Raw genomic sequence first — 15,330 nt, forward strand, 5'->3', positions numbered from 1 at the left:
TGTCTACTTGCCAGTATAGGCATACATCAACTGATTGAACAGCTCCAGTTAAAATGACCTAATGAATGCTGTTATGGATAGGGAAAAATGTGGAATAATTTCCCTTTTTTTCCCATCTCTCAACTGACCACAAGATATGTTTTTAAAAGTGTTTTAACCCTTAGAGTGCAGTGACTTTTAAGAACAGACACAAAACAGGCTTTCTTATATATTTAAATTAAAGATATATAGATTTTGAACAACATCTGAAATATAATGGCAACAAACACCCACTTTTCATTCATGCAAGATCCACACACATGCAAGAAAGGGTGATTATAGACAAAAGAGAGTATGCAGTGATACTTTTAAGAGTTCAAGAATCACTATTACACTGTTTCTTCAAGATGATTGTCAGAAACACTGCGGGTCTGAAAATTCTCTCTTGAAGAAGATTGAGTTTCTGTTGATAAACAAATTCCTGTATTGAAGATGTATCCTGCAGCTTAAAAGAACTAGCCCCACTTCTTCTTTGCCTTTGTTGGATTATCTAAGCAGCAATCTTCCTTTAGCTAGGCAAGATCTCTCCTTCTGTGGTGTTCATCCCATACTGTCTTCTCTGGGCTGTTTTTAGCACATTAAGATCACCCCCATCCCAAGTCAGTTTCTGTCAAGTGACCACAGAAGCAATACTTCAATTATCCATATAAATTAGTTGATGTCATAAACCATTGCCACACAATGGGAGATGAATGGTAGTCATTTGCATCACTTGTAATAAAGGGTTTCTTCACAATCATCTTCATTACATCTCAAGTTTGCAGACGCCAAGTCTCAGGTAACTATTATATTTGGGGTTTTGTAAAAATACAGACAATACTAAGTGTAAATTCCCAAGTGATCTTGTTGCATCCTAGTGTCTCTTCAATAGAAAATCCTCCAAAAGATTATTTACATCTTAAGGACTTTCCAGAGACATGTTCAGATGTGAGTTCGTCCTTAATTGCACAGAAACCACAAAGAAAATCATCTGACTCCAACTTCTCAAAGTAACTTGTTGCTATTTCATTCCACCTTTTAAAAGCAAACTGTCCATCTTTTTAGTAGGTTTTATGGACGTTTGATGGAAGTTCAGAAATTCAAATATTTTAAGAACTGCGAAGGAGCTGTTGCCACCAGAGAAAGTTAATAAGAGTGCTGAATATAAAAATAAGGAAGTCATGCTAAACATTTGCAAATCACTGGCTAGACCTCTGAACAATTCCAGGCATCACACTTGACAAAGGATGTCAAAGTCTTGGGGAAGGTATAGGAATGATTTATAAGGGTGGCCTAATAAACACAGAAGTTAAACATGTTTGGTTCCATCTTTGTAGTTACTAAAATATGGGTGCACATTGGATCACTTCAGCCAAACAATGATTTTCCTGCAAAGAGAAAAGCAGGGGAAATGATTTCCTCTATCATATGGGCTGATAACTAGAGCTCATAGGTGAAAAAAAACTAGGAAAGAAAAGAAAAATTATCTTTACAGTGTACTGTTGAGATCTTGAACTGACAGGATGTTGGAATCAGATTACAATGGAACTTTCATAAATTGATCAGATAGGTACTTACAAAGGACTAATTTGCAGGGTTAAAGAGAAAAGGTAGGAACATGGAACTGGTACAGGGCTGCAGATAATGCAGCTTTTTGATATAATCTATGATCACACCTGAAGGTTGAAGTCTAGGTTACTGAGTAACTAGAATTGGGTTAGAGATAGAAAGACTTTCTACTGGGTAGCTTGGAATAACAACAACAAAAAAACTGTGCTGTGAAACTTCTTGAAATTAAATAAAATGCAGCTCCTGAACATTATCAAGTGTCTGTCAGTTTGCAGTTCACAAAGGCTGCAGAAATAAGCAAAATTTCAATGACCACCGTATGGTTTTTCTCTTGCTCACACAGTAGTTTGAAGTAACAAGATCAATAGTTGGCCTGAAAGAAAGGTGGAACTCACAATCCTCAACATCAAAGCAGCATCACACTGACTGTGACACAAAGCAACCTACCAAAATTTTCACAGTAACTTTGTTGCAGTGTTAATGTAAGCCTACTTGTGACACTAACAAACATAAATAAAATAAAGTTAGTTCTATCTGACCATCAAATGAAGACTACAATTGCAGCAGGGATAGCATGCTGAACCAAAATATCTCTTAACTTTCTCACTGCCCTTTGATTAATAAGATTAGGAGTGGCAACGTTCACTGATTTCAAAAGATATAACTCCACTCAGTTACCGACAGAGTTTGAATAGTATCCTGGACGAATAAATAAGAGGAATTGCATACATAGCAGGTGGTTAGTATCTCAAACAGAAAATAAATCCTATCCACCTCTTTCTGATCTTCAACAACACAGCCCTCCCACCATCGACACCTCAAGGTCAATCGTGACCAAATAATTAAAAGGGTCGGCTATATCAACATTGGCAACAGGAGCATCGAAGAAGCTAGTTGTTCTAGATGACTGGCTCATCTCTAGATAGCTTAAAAACTCAACCATCAACGAGGCACAAGAGTCTCACACCCTCATCACAAAGATCAACAAGAAGTCAGCATCTCAAGGCAGCTAGGGATGGACAATAAATGTTGCCATGTCTGAATTAATATTGAATATTACAAAAATTGCAATTTCTCAAATAGTCTTAAATATTATTAATACAAAGTCACAGTTTAAATGAAGGAAAGGGTAGGTCAACTGTAACCATTTGTTAGGATAAATAAACTGTATTCTTTCTACAATGTATAGAATGAGAAAATAATGCTAATATTTCTTGCGAAGTTGACCTCATCTGAATACAAAAGGAGAGTAAATTTCAACTTTGAAGATTTGACACTGAGGTAGAAGCCAATTTTCTTTTAAAAAAAGGAAAATGACTTTTTCCCTTTTGGACATTTGTTCCCGCCCCCGGGAGGGAAATGTGTCAGAATCCCCCTTTCTAAAACAATTAGCATAAAAACAGGATTGAAGCAGCACTCTACGTTTCCGTACACCCTATGTTTCTGCACACTCCCCCTTCAGCCTCTGCTTTGCGCAGTATTTGCTGCTCTGCGCTCCCTGCTTCCGCACCAGGTGATTGACAGCTTGCGTCGACAGGTGGAGGCGGCGGCCGGCCGCAACCAATCGGAGAGCAGCTCAGGCGACGCGTCAACACGCCGTCGCGCAGGCGCAGATTCAGGCAACTACCATATGTGTGAAAGAGATTTTAAAAAGTGACAGAGGAAAGAGGGCGAAGAGAAAAAGATGGGAAAGAAACAGAAAAACAAGAGTGAGAACAAGTGAGTGCTGAGCTGCCCGCAGCTCTGTTTGTTCAGTGTAATTCGGAGCTGTTGTCGCAGAGGGGAGGAAGCACGTTATGGAAGCTGTTGCTTGCCTAGGCCGCTGGCTGGACCTGCTGCTCCTGCTCGAGTACCCAGAAAACCAGGTTTCTATCTATCACCAACATGACGCAAGACTGACAGACTGGCCTGCTTTTAATAGTGCTTAACGTTTATTCGTTTTGTGGAAATGGGAGAATTTGAGGTCCTATCCTCACCTTTCTCTCGCTGACACTCATTTATTTACCTCCTGGACCTGCTGATTCTTTAAAGGTTCAGAATTTTGCTTCCATATGCGACTTCTATCCAGTATATTCGTAATTTTAGAAGTTGATGTAACGTATGTCGTGATTTTTATTCTATAAAGAGGTTAAAGGGCATTATACCAGAAAATGCGACGCTGTTTTGTGCATTTTTGATGCAGAATTTTAAATATAAGTTTGAATCATAACTGAATTTAAGTGGCTAAACATTCTTGCCAAGGTAGTAACCATAGGCACTCTGAATATGTGAAGTAGTCAATCAAATTTTCATTTTACCAACAGTGACTTCTAGGTTCTGATCTTAAAATAAATCACTGATCATATGATAGTATTGAATGTAACACAACTCCTTTATTATAGCAACAGTTACAAATCTTTGTCAAAAGGTGACTGTTTATATTGTCTTGAACTTATTTATTTGCTTTTGGAGCCTGGACCTTTAGTGAATGCATTGATTACACATAAGCCTGAATATAAGCAAAAAACTAGAACTCCAAAAAATGTGGGTATACGAAATAAAACCTTTAGTATGCCAAGTACATGTCAAAAAAGTCTTTGGGGTGAGTAAAAGCAAGTATCCAATTAGATTTGTCTTTTTCTGAATCTTGCCCACACTTTAATTTTCCTTTAACACTTTGATTTGATTTATTATTTCACATGTATTGGGATACAATGAAAAGTATTTTTTTTTTGTGTGCTATACAGCCAAAACATATTGTTCATAGAGAAGGAAATGAGAGAGTGCAGAATGTAGTGTTACAGTCATAGCTAGGGTGCAGAGAAAGATCAGCTTAATGTCCATTCAAAAGTCTGGCAGTAGCTGGGAAGAAGCTGTTTTTGAGTCTGTTGGTACATGACCTCAGATTTTTGCATCTTTTGCCCAAAGAAAGAAGGTGGAAGAGAGAATGTTTGGGGTACGTAGGGTCCTTAATCATGCTGGCTGCTTTGCTGAGGCAGTGGGAAGTGTAGACCGAGCCAATGGATGGGAGGCTGGTTTGCGTGATCGATTGAGCTACACTCATCACCCTTTGTAGTTCCCTGTGGTCCTGAACAGAGCAGGAGCTATACCAAGCTGTGATACAACCAGAAAGAATGCTTTCTCTGGTGCTTAATGAAAGGAATAGAAAATCTTTAGGGATTACTAATTGGATCTTTCACCATCCAGTTCCCAAGAATGAAAGTACTTTTGAAAGTGTAGGTATTTCTGTTTGATTAAGATTTTCTTTTACAAGTACAACTTTGAAAATTATTTTTCAGCTGTATAATTAATCTCCTGGTCAGTTTTGCTGTACCTCTTTTATTAATACACCCATTAAATATTTCCCCCATCAAAAGGTTTAAATATTAATTAATTTCACCTTTGTAATACTTGATCAGCAGGAATGATCCACTGCATCATGTGATCCAATGCAATTCACACTTAAGTGAAGTTTCTTGCATCTATCATGCATTCATTCTTGGTATGTAAAACATAAATTAGCCCAGAAAATCTTGCTTTCCGAGTTAGTCAGAAAGTTGAACTAATCAGTATTGCTTAATTTTTGCTTTCGTGCCAGATCTGGCAGCTGGACTGATGCACATTGAACTTTGAAACAAACTAGTCATGAAGCAGGCACTCCCAACACCATCGCAACCACCACGAGCTCAGCTTTGCAGCACATGTCCTTTTTTAACCAAAAATGAATACATAAATTTCAGATAAAATATATTGGGTCAAGTCTATGGACAAATTATTACTATTAACCATTAGACGTAATGAGATTCAGTGCAGAAAGTGGACCAGTGGGAAAGGTGAATATATAGTGTCTGTAAAAGGAATGAGTGTGAGGAGAGGGAAGTGAGAATAATTGTTTGTCTGTGTATAGATCAGGAAACCCAAAGCAAGAGAGAAGGGTCAAAGAACAACCTTGATTTTTAAAAAAAAATCAGATGTGTTGAGTTTCAAACACAAAAGCAAAATACTGTGGCTGCTGGAAATCTGTAATAAACACTTGAAATGTCCAGTATGTCAGGCAGCATCTTTGAAGAGAACCAGGTGACAACCTGAAATGCTAACTCCATCACCAGAACCAAGAAAGTTAGAAATGTTAATAGCTTTTAAGGAGCGAAATGGGGAGGAACAGAAAGGAAAGTGAGAGATGGAAGACATTAAATGACACAAGAGTTGAAGGGACAAAACCAAAGAGAGAGAGTTAATGGGATAAATAAAACAAAATATGAGCACACAGGAGATGTGAATGGTTTGAATAATGAACAGCTGACATCTGAATGCAAAGCAGAAAAAAAAGAAAAAGAAAACTAAACATAATGGGAATGCAAGAGATTATGGTCTGAAATTGTTGAGCCAATTGTTGAATACAGAAAGCTGTCAAGTGCCTAATCGAATGATAAGGTACTTGAATTTGCTATGAGCTTCATTGGAAACATTGTAGTGGGCTGAGCATAGGTATATCAGTGCAGGAGTAAGATGGAGGATTAAAATGGTAGGCCATTGAAAGCTCATGATCGTGCTTGTAAACTAAATAGTGGTGTTCTACAAAGATTCCACCCGATCTATGTTTGTTTGGTCCTCTCAGTGTCGAGGAGACTGCATTGTGAGCAGTGAACGCAATATACCGAAGTGAAAAAAGTACAAAAATTGTTGCTTCACCTGGAAGGAAGAAATCTTTAGGATTATGGATTGTGAGGAAACAGAAGATAGAAAAGCAAGCGTTCTCTTTGCTTGGAAAGGTTCCAAAAGAAGGGAAAATTAATGTTAGGGTATTTTGAAGAGTGAACTAGACAGTTGCGGAGGGAACAGTCCCTTCAGAATGCAGAAAGGAGAGGGGAGGGAAAGACGTGTTTGGTGGAAGTGGCAGAAATGGCAGAGGATGATCTGTTGAATACAGAGACTGGTTATGTGCAGATTAGGAACAGGTGAACTCTAACATGGTTTTCAGAGAGGTGGAAAGGACTGAGAGAAGAAGGGTGGGAAATGGATCAGACTCAATCAAGGGCCCTGTTGAGCACTGTGGAGGGGAATCCTTGGATGAGGAAAAAGGAAGACTCCTATATAAAGTGCTGTTATGAAGGGTTGCATCATCCAAACCAATATAATGGTGAAATTGGGAGCATGGAATGGAATCTTCCAGGGTCAGTGTGTAAGGAATTGTGTCAAGTAGCTATGGGAGTCAGTGGGGTTATCATGAATATTTGTTGTTAACCTGTCCTCAGAAATGCAGATGACCAAGATGGACTGGTAACTCAGAGGCCCAGGCTAATGCTCTGGCAACATGGTTTCAAGTCCCACCATGGTAGAATTTCAATTCAATTAATTAATCCAAAATTGAAAGCTAGTCTGAGTGGTTCACTAATGTTCTTTAGGGAAAACAATCTGCCCTCCTTATTTGGTCTGGCCAGTATGTGACTTTAGACCCATGACAGTGTGGTTTGACTCTCAATTGCCCTCTGAAATGGCCAAGCAAGCCACTTGGGTCGAAGGAAATTTAGGAATGAGCAATAAATGCTCACCTTGCCACCAATGCCATGTCCCATGAAATAATATAGAAAAAAAGTCAAGACATTGGCGATGAACCCTGTGAAGTTGAGAGAAGGATGGAAATTTGGAGATAAAGTTTGTGAAGTTTTCCAATTCTGGGTAAGAGCAGGAAGCAACATCAAAACAACAATTAATGTACCTGAAAAAAAGAGTAGGGGGAGGGTGTCCAAGTAGGACTAGAACATTTAATATTCCGCATAGCCAACAAAAAGACAGGCATGTGGGTACTGGTATCAATAGCTTTTATTTTGAGGGTTTGGAAAGAGGTAGCAGATGAATTTTTCAATGAGAGAACAAGTTCAGCCAGGTGAAGGAGGTGGATGGAGACTAGTTGCCTTAAGTTTCAAGTTTTTGTGTCAGTTCTAGTTTACCAAGTATTATCAAATTTGCTGGTGTATCTCCGATTTAAAACTTAGTGTTTTGGTAGGATATAATTTATTTTTCAGGCTATTGATTTGAAAATTTTGCTATTCATGTTGGGGTATTCTGTAATTTTGGCCTTGTCACCAAACAAATTAACACTTAATGTGTATATGATCATTGCAATGTATTTGTAAGCTCCAGTTTTTTTAAGTTACTAATTAAGTATGATAACTTTTGTGGACAAATGATTGAGTTAAGATCAACAAAGAAAGCTTTAAGAGACAGTTTTCTAAGGTCTGGTGGGGAAACTAATTTTATGATAGAAATTTCAAGTTTATCTATTAATGTCGCAAGTAGGCTTACATTAACCCTGCAATTAAGTTACTGTGAAAATCCCCTAATTGCCAATTTCTGGCTCTGGTTCAGGAAAAGTGAGGGAGAATTTAGCATGGCTAGTGCAGCTAACCAGCATGCCTTTCCGATTGTGGGAGGAAACGAAAGCACCTGGAGGAAACCCATGCAGAATGTGCAAATAGACAGTGACCCAAGCTGGGAAATTAACCTGGGTCCCTGGCACTGCGAGGCAGCAGTGCTAACCACTATGCCATCCAATTTATACCTGTCCTTGCATTTTTAGGTATTTTGTTTGCTATATCCTCTTCAGAGTTTCAGTGGTAATCTGTAAAATCTGAGTCAAAAGGTTGAAATGAGTTTAAGTCCCACAGACTTGAGCACGCATCTTGGCTGACCCTTCAGAGCTGGATTGAGGCAGTGCTGCACTGTACGAGCTGTTGTATTTGTGATGAAACATTAAACTGAGGCTTCTTTTGTCCTCTCAGGAGGATGTAAAAGATCCAAAGGCACTATTTGACGGAATACAGGAAAGCATGGCCCTTGTCCATCCAATAATAAACCCTAAATTAATATAACTAAAACTGATTATCTGGCCATTAATTACTATTTTTGGAACCTTATTGCATACACATTTACAGCTGTATTTCATGCAGTGCAACAGTAACAGTGCCTATGAAAAGTACTTCATTTGCTGTAAAATTCTTGATTGGTGGAGACGGGAAGGAAGATGAATGTGTACCACACGTGCTGTTCCCAGCGTACGGGAGTGGAAATCCCAACTGATATTTTGGCTTTTGAGTTGGAGGTGTTGAACCCATTTGTAGTGATCCTGCTGATACCCCAACTGAAATCAACAATAGCGGTATAAATGGAGAATGGGTCTAGAACCTTCCTGATTTCTATATTTTTAATTTCAGATGAATAAATTATTTGTGAGCACATGCTTTACTGTTGTCATTTAACAACAGAAGCACTTTGCAATTCTTGCACAAATTACAGCCAGATATTTTCTGAAGCAGATGTTTACAAGTTTGAGATAATCTAAATCACTTTTCGGTGGAAACCAGAATTATCTTTGGTTACATTGAAAATTAGAATAAGCATGCTGAATTTAAGGGAGAAGGGGTAGTGATGCTGAGTATGTTACTGTGTGTTTGTCCTTACGGTGACAAATTCCTTTTGTTGTCCACTTATGAAATGTGGGAATAACATATTTCTCTAAGCTTGAACTTTGTTGCCATTTATTGATGTTGCATGACGTTTGGACGTTGGAAGTGTGGGAACAAGTGACTTTCATTTTGGTTACAAAATTATTCCTCTTATTTACAAAATAAATGTTTCAGTATTTAACACCAGTTGACTTTTCGCAGGCCAATGAGCATCTATTTCAGGGGCAGGGGAAGCCGATGGTATTGCAAAAGTTAAAGGTATGTAGAAGACTTTAAGGTATGGAGAGAAGTGAAAGGAAAAAGAAATAGAGGAATATTGTGACAAAAAAAAACTTCATGGCAAAGTGGAAGGAATGACTTGAAAGAACCATTAATGTCAAAGCAGTCCAGGATGCCTGGTGTGGGGACAAATAGCTGGAGAATATTGCTCAGAGGAAGCAGAATAAGAATATAGAGGGATTTGACACCAAGGCCATGGCCTTTTTTTCAGTGGGAACAGAAAACCTATAACACATGTGCTATTATATATGTGATTTTTTTTTTTTGAAATTCATTCATGGGATTTGTGCATTGCTGGCTAGGCCAGCATTTATTTCCCAACCCTAGCTTTCCTTAGAGAAGGTGGTGGTGAGTTGCCTTTTTGAACTGCTGCGGAGACAGAGGTGTACACACAGTGCTTTTAGGAATCCCATAAAATCATCTTGAGACACAAGCCGGAAGATGAGAGGTATTGATTCTTGAGGTGGCGGAAGTGTAAATTAGCATTTTTTTTCAAACTGGCTGTTTTCAGAAGTTGAGAAAAATACTCTTGGCAACAGACCAAACGGGAAATTTAAAATAAAAGCCAGATTGCCTGGATTCACTACAGGTCACCTATGGCCGCAATAGGTCCATAGCAGATGCCATTTCGCTGGTCATGCACTCAACCCAACATTACAAGGACGCTTACGTCAGACTTGTATTTATTGACTACAGCTCAGCCTTCAACACCATTTTTCCAACAAAACTTATCTCTAAACTCAGGGGCCTAGGGCTTGACTCCTCCCTCTATGACTGGATCCTAAACTTTCTAACCCACAGAACGTAATCAGTTAAGGACAGGTAATGACACCTGCACGATAATCCTCAAGGCTTTATCATCAGTCCCTTACTATACTCCTTATACACTTATGACTGCGTGCCAAAATCTGTTCCAACTCTGTTTTTAAGTTTGCAGATGACACCACCGTAGTGGGTTGTATCTAAAACAATGGCAAGATGGAGTACTACTGGAAAGAGATAGGGAATCTGGTGAAATGGTGCAATACAATAATCTCTCAATGTCAGTAAAACAAAAGAGATGGTTGTTGACTTCAGGAAATGTTGTGGAGGACATGTCCCTGTCTACATCAACAGGGATGAAGTGGAAATGGTCGAAAGCTTCAAGTTTCTAGGTGCTCAAATCATCAACAATCAGTCCTGGCCCCTATGCTAATGCTATAGTTAAGAAAGCCCTCTAATGCTTCTACTTTCTCAGGACGCTAAGGAAATTTAACACGTCTGCTACGACTTTTGCCCATTTTTCCAAGTGCACCAGGGGAGGCAATGGCCTAGTGGTATTATTGCTAGACTATATTATTCCAGAAAATTAGCTAATATTTTCTGAACCCCGGTTCGAATCCTGCCACGGCAGATGGTGGAATTTAAATTCAGTTAAAGATTCCTGGAATTAAGAATCTACTGATGACCGTGAAACCATTGTTGATTGTTGGAAAAGCCCATCTGGCTCACTAATGTTCTGCAGGAAAAGAAATCTGACATCCTTACCTGGTCTGGACTACATGTGACTCCATAGCCACAACAATGTTCGTGGAGGAGTAGCATTGTTAATCAAGGATAGTTTAACGGCTGCTGAAAGGCATTTCGAGGGGGTCTGCCTGCTGAGGTAACATGGGCTGAAGTTAGAAATAGGAAAGGAGTGGTCATGTTGTTATGAGTTTTCTATAGACCCCCAAATAGTAATAGAGATGTGGAGGAGGAAAGCAGATTATGGATAGGTGTGGAAGTCACAGAGTAGTTATCATGGGTGATTTTAACTTTCCAAATATTGATTGGAACCTTTATAGGTTGGATAGTTCAGATGGGGCACTTTTTGTACAGTGTGTGCAGGAGGGTTACATAAGAACATAAGAACATAAGAAGTAGGAGCAGGAGTAGGCCATCTAGCCCTTCGAGCCTGCCCCGCCATTCAATAAGATCATGGCTGATCTGTTGTGGCTCAGTTCCACATTCCCGCCCTCTCCCCATAACCCTTAATCCCCTCTCTTATCAAGAACCCATCAACCCGCGTCTTAAAAATATTTAGCGAGGTAGCCTCCACCACTTCAATGGGCAGAGAATTCCAGAGATTCACCACCCTTTGAGTGAAGAAGTTCCTCCTCAACTCTGTTCTAAACCGCCCCCCCCTTTATCTTGAGGCTGTGCCCCCTAGTCCTACTATCCTTTCTGAGTGGGAAGAGTCTCTCCACCTCCATCCTATCCATCCCATTCATCATCTTATATGTCTCAATGAGATCTCCCCTCATTCTTCTAAACTCTAACGAGTACAAGCCTAATCTATTCAGCCTCTCCTCATAGCTCAACCCCCTCAACTCCGGCATCAGCCTAGTAAACCTCCTCTGCACTCCCTCCAAGGCCAAAATATCCTTGCGTAAGTACGGCGCCCAAAACTGCACACAGTGCTCCAGCTGCGGCCTCACCAATGCCCTATACAGCCGCAGCAAGACCTCCCTACTTTTATATTCAATCCCCCTCGCGATGAAGGCCAGCATCCCATTCGCCTTCCTGACCACCTGCAAGCTGGGTTTTTGCGACTCATGCACAAGGACCCCGAGGTCCCTCTGCACCATCGCCTGCTGCAGTTTTTCTCCACGTAAGTAATAATCCTTCCTACCATTATTCCTACCAAAGTGGACCACCTCACACTTGCCAACATTAAATTCCATTTGCCATTTCCTGGCCCATTCGCCCAGCCTATCTAGATCCTTCTGTAGACTCTCCCCACCCTCCGCACAATTTGCCTTTCCACCAATTTTGGTGTCATCAACAAATTTCGACACCCTACACTCGGTTCCCTCCTCCAGATCATCTATATAAATGGTAAATAGCTGAGACCCCAGCACCGACCCCTGGGGCACTCCACTAGTCACCATCCGCCAATCCGAATAGCACCCGTTGACCCCCACTCTCTGCCTCCTATTTGACAACCAGTCCTCTATCCATGCTAACACCCTACCCCCAACTCCATGCCCCCTGACCTTCTGCAATAATCTCTTGTGAGGTACCTTGTCAAACGCCTTCTGAAAATCAAGAAAGACCACATCCACCAGCTCTCCTCTATCCACCGCCCTAGACACATCCTCATAGAACTCCAGTAAATTTGTCAGACACGACTTCCCTTTAACGAAACCGTGCTGCGTCTGCTCTATCAAGCAGTTCCCCTCAAGATGCCTCGCTATTTCCTCCTTGATGACGGATTCTAACATTTTACCTACAACAGACGTTAAACTAACAGGCCTATAATTCCCCGCCTTTTGCCTGGCACCCTTCTTAAACAACGGTGTAACATTAGCCGTTTTCCAATCTTCCGGCACTTCCCCGGAATCCAGCGACATCTGGAAAATAACCACCAAGGCATCCACTATCACCTCCGCCATTTCTTTCAGGACCCTCGGATGCATTCCATCCGGTCCTGCAGACTTGTCCACAATCAGCCCCTCCAGTCTGTCGAGCACCACCTCTCTAGTAACAGTAATGTCATTAAGACCCTCCAGTCCTACCACCTTTCCATCTCTAACATCCGGCAAATTATTCACGTCCTCCTCCGTGAAGACCGAAACAAAAAAGTTATTCAAGACCTCAGCCATATCCCCATCCCCTACCACTAAGTCCCCCTTCTCATCCTCTAAGGGACCAACGTTCACCCTAGCCAGCCTCTTCCTTTTTATATATTTATAAAAACTCTTGCTATCCTTTTTTATATTAAGCGCTAGCCCAGCTTCATAGTTTCTCCTACCCTTCTTTATCAACTTCTTTGTCAATCTTTGTTGACATTTAAACCTCTCCCAATCCTCTTCTCGCCCACTACTCTTAGCTACTCTAAACGCCTCCGCTTTTAATTTAACACTTTCCTTCACCTCCTTCGTTATCCACGGCTTATTACCTCTCCTCCTACGGTCCTTTTGTTTCATGACACTATGTGGAAAAGCCAACAAGAGGTGGGGCCACATTGGACTTGGTACTGGGTAATGAAACAGGCCAAGTGTTAAATTTGTTTGTGGGAGAGCACTTTGGAGATAGTAACCACAGTTCGGTGTCTTTCAGTATTGCAATGGAGAGGGATAGGGCTGTATGGCAGGGCAAGGTTTATAATTGGGGCAGGGGTAATTATGATGTGATTAGGCAAGAATTAGGGAGCATAAGATGGGAACATAAACTGTCAGGTAAAGGTACAAGTGAAAAGTGGAGCTTGTTCAAGGAACAAAAACTACGTGTCCTTGATAGTTATATCCCTGTCAGGCAGGGAGGAAGTGGCTCAGTGAGGGAACCATGGTTCACAAAAAAGGTTGAATGTCTTGTCAAGAGTAAAAAAGGAAGCGTATGTAAGGGTGAGAAAACAAGGTTCAGTTGGGTCGCTTGAGGGTTACAAGGTAGCAAGGAATGAGTTTAAGGAAAAGGGCTTAGGAGAGCTAGGAGGGGGCATGAGAAGTCTTTGGCGGGTCAGATCAAGGAAAACCCCAAGGTTTTTTACTCTTATATGAGAAATAAAAGAATGACTAGGGTGAGGTCAAGGACAGTAGTGGGAATTTGTGCATGGAGTCAGAAGACGTAGGTGAAGCATTGAATGAATACTTTTCTTCAGTGCTCTCTAAGGAGAGGGGCCATGTTTTTGTTGAGAGTGTGGTGCAGGCTGATAGGAGGGAGTAGGTGGATGCTCTGAAGGAGGATGTATTAGCAATTTTGAAAAACCTGAGGGTTGATAAGTCCCCTGGGCCAGATGGGTTACATTCTAGAATACTTTGGGAGGCAAGGGATGAGATTGTGGAGCCTTTAGCTTTGATCTTTGGGTCCTCACTGTCCATGGGAATTCTCAGTAAAAAGTCTGACAACACCAGGTTTTAGTCCAACCTATTTATTTGATAATATACTCGCAAGCTTTCGGGTTAGCCCCTTCGTCAGGTGAAGGGGCTAACCCGAAAGCTTGTGAGTATATTATCAAATAAATAGGTTGGACTAAAACCTGGTGTTGTCAGACTTTTTACTGTGTTTACGCCAGTCCAACGCCGGCATACCCACATCATGGGAATTCTGTCAGAGGACTGGAGAGTGGGAATGTTGTTCCTCCCTTCAAGAAAGGAAACAGGAATGACCCTGGTAATTATAGGCCAGTTAGTCTTACTTCGGTGGTCGGCAAGTTAGTGGAAAAGGTCCTGAGAGATAGGATTATGACCATTTGGAAAGATGCAACTTAATTTGGGATAGTCAGCACGGATAAGTCCTGCCTCTCAAATTTGATTGAATTCTTTGAGGAGGTAACTAAGTGTATAGATGAAAGTAGATCAGTTGATGTCATATATATGGAATTTAGTAAGGCATTTGATAACATTCCCCATGGTAGGCTCATGAAGAAGGTAAGGAGGTGTGGATAGAAGGAAATTTGGCCAATTGGATAAGTAACTGCTGTCTCATAGAAGACAGAGGGTGGTGGTGGAGGGAAAATTTTCAGACTGGAGGCCAGTTACCAGTGACGTACCACAGGGATCAGTGCTGGCTCCTCTGCTATTTATGATTTTTATCAATGACTTGGAAGAGGGAGCTGAAGGGTGGGTTAGTAAATTTGCTAATGAGACCAAGATTGGTGGAGTATGGAAGGGGTGGAGGGCTTTTGAAGGCTGCAAAGAGACAGTAATAGGATGCAGAGCTGGTCTGAAAACTGGCAGAATGAGTTTAACCCTGATAGGTGCAGGCTGATTCATTTTGGAGGACAAACTTGAATGCAGATTACAGGGCCAACGGCAGGGTTCTGAGGAATGTGGAGGAGCAGAGAGATCTTGGGATTCATATCCACAGATCTCTGAAGGTTGTCACTCAAATGGATAGAGCTGCGAAGAAGGCTTATAGTGTGTTAGCGTTTATTAACAGGGGGTTTGAATTTAAGAGCTGTGGGGTTATGCTGCAACTATATTGGACGTTGATGAGACCACATTTGGAATACCGTGTGCAGTTCTGGTCACCTCACTATAAAAAGGATGTGGAAGCA

General features: G+C 40.9%; 1 protein-coding gene across 1 annotated transcript in view; it reads left to right on the forward strand.

Annotated features, from left to right (window-relative positions):
- Positions 1 to 3,180: 3,180 nt before the first annotated feature.
- Positions 3,181 to 15,330, forward strand: part of eif5b (eukaryotic translation initiation factor 5B) — a 102,813-nt gene continuing 90,663 nt past the window's right edge. The window contains exon 1 of the mRNA XM_080197116.1: positions 3,181 to 3,306. Within this exon, the coding sequence (XP_080053242.1) occupies positions 3,272 to 3,306 (35 nt within the window). The 5' untranslated portion in view covers positions 3,181 to 3,271. The remainder of the gene's footprint in view (positions 3,307 to 15,330) is intronic.

The sequence above is a fragment of the Carcharhinus amblyrhynchos genome, chromosome 10 (assembly GCF_965287045.1).
Source record: "Carcharhinus amblyrhynchos chromosome 10, sCarAmb.v2.hapA, whole genome shotgun sequence".
NCBI classification, from domain to species: domain Eukaryota; kingdom Metazoa; phylum Chordata; class Chondrichthyes; order Carcharhiniformes; family Carcharhinidae; genus Carcharhinus; species Carcharhinus amblyrhynchos.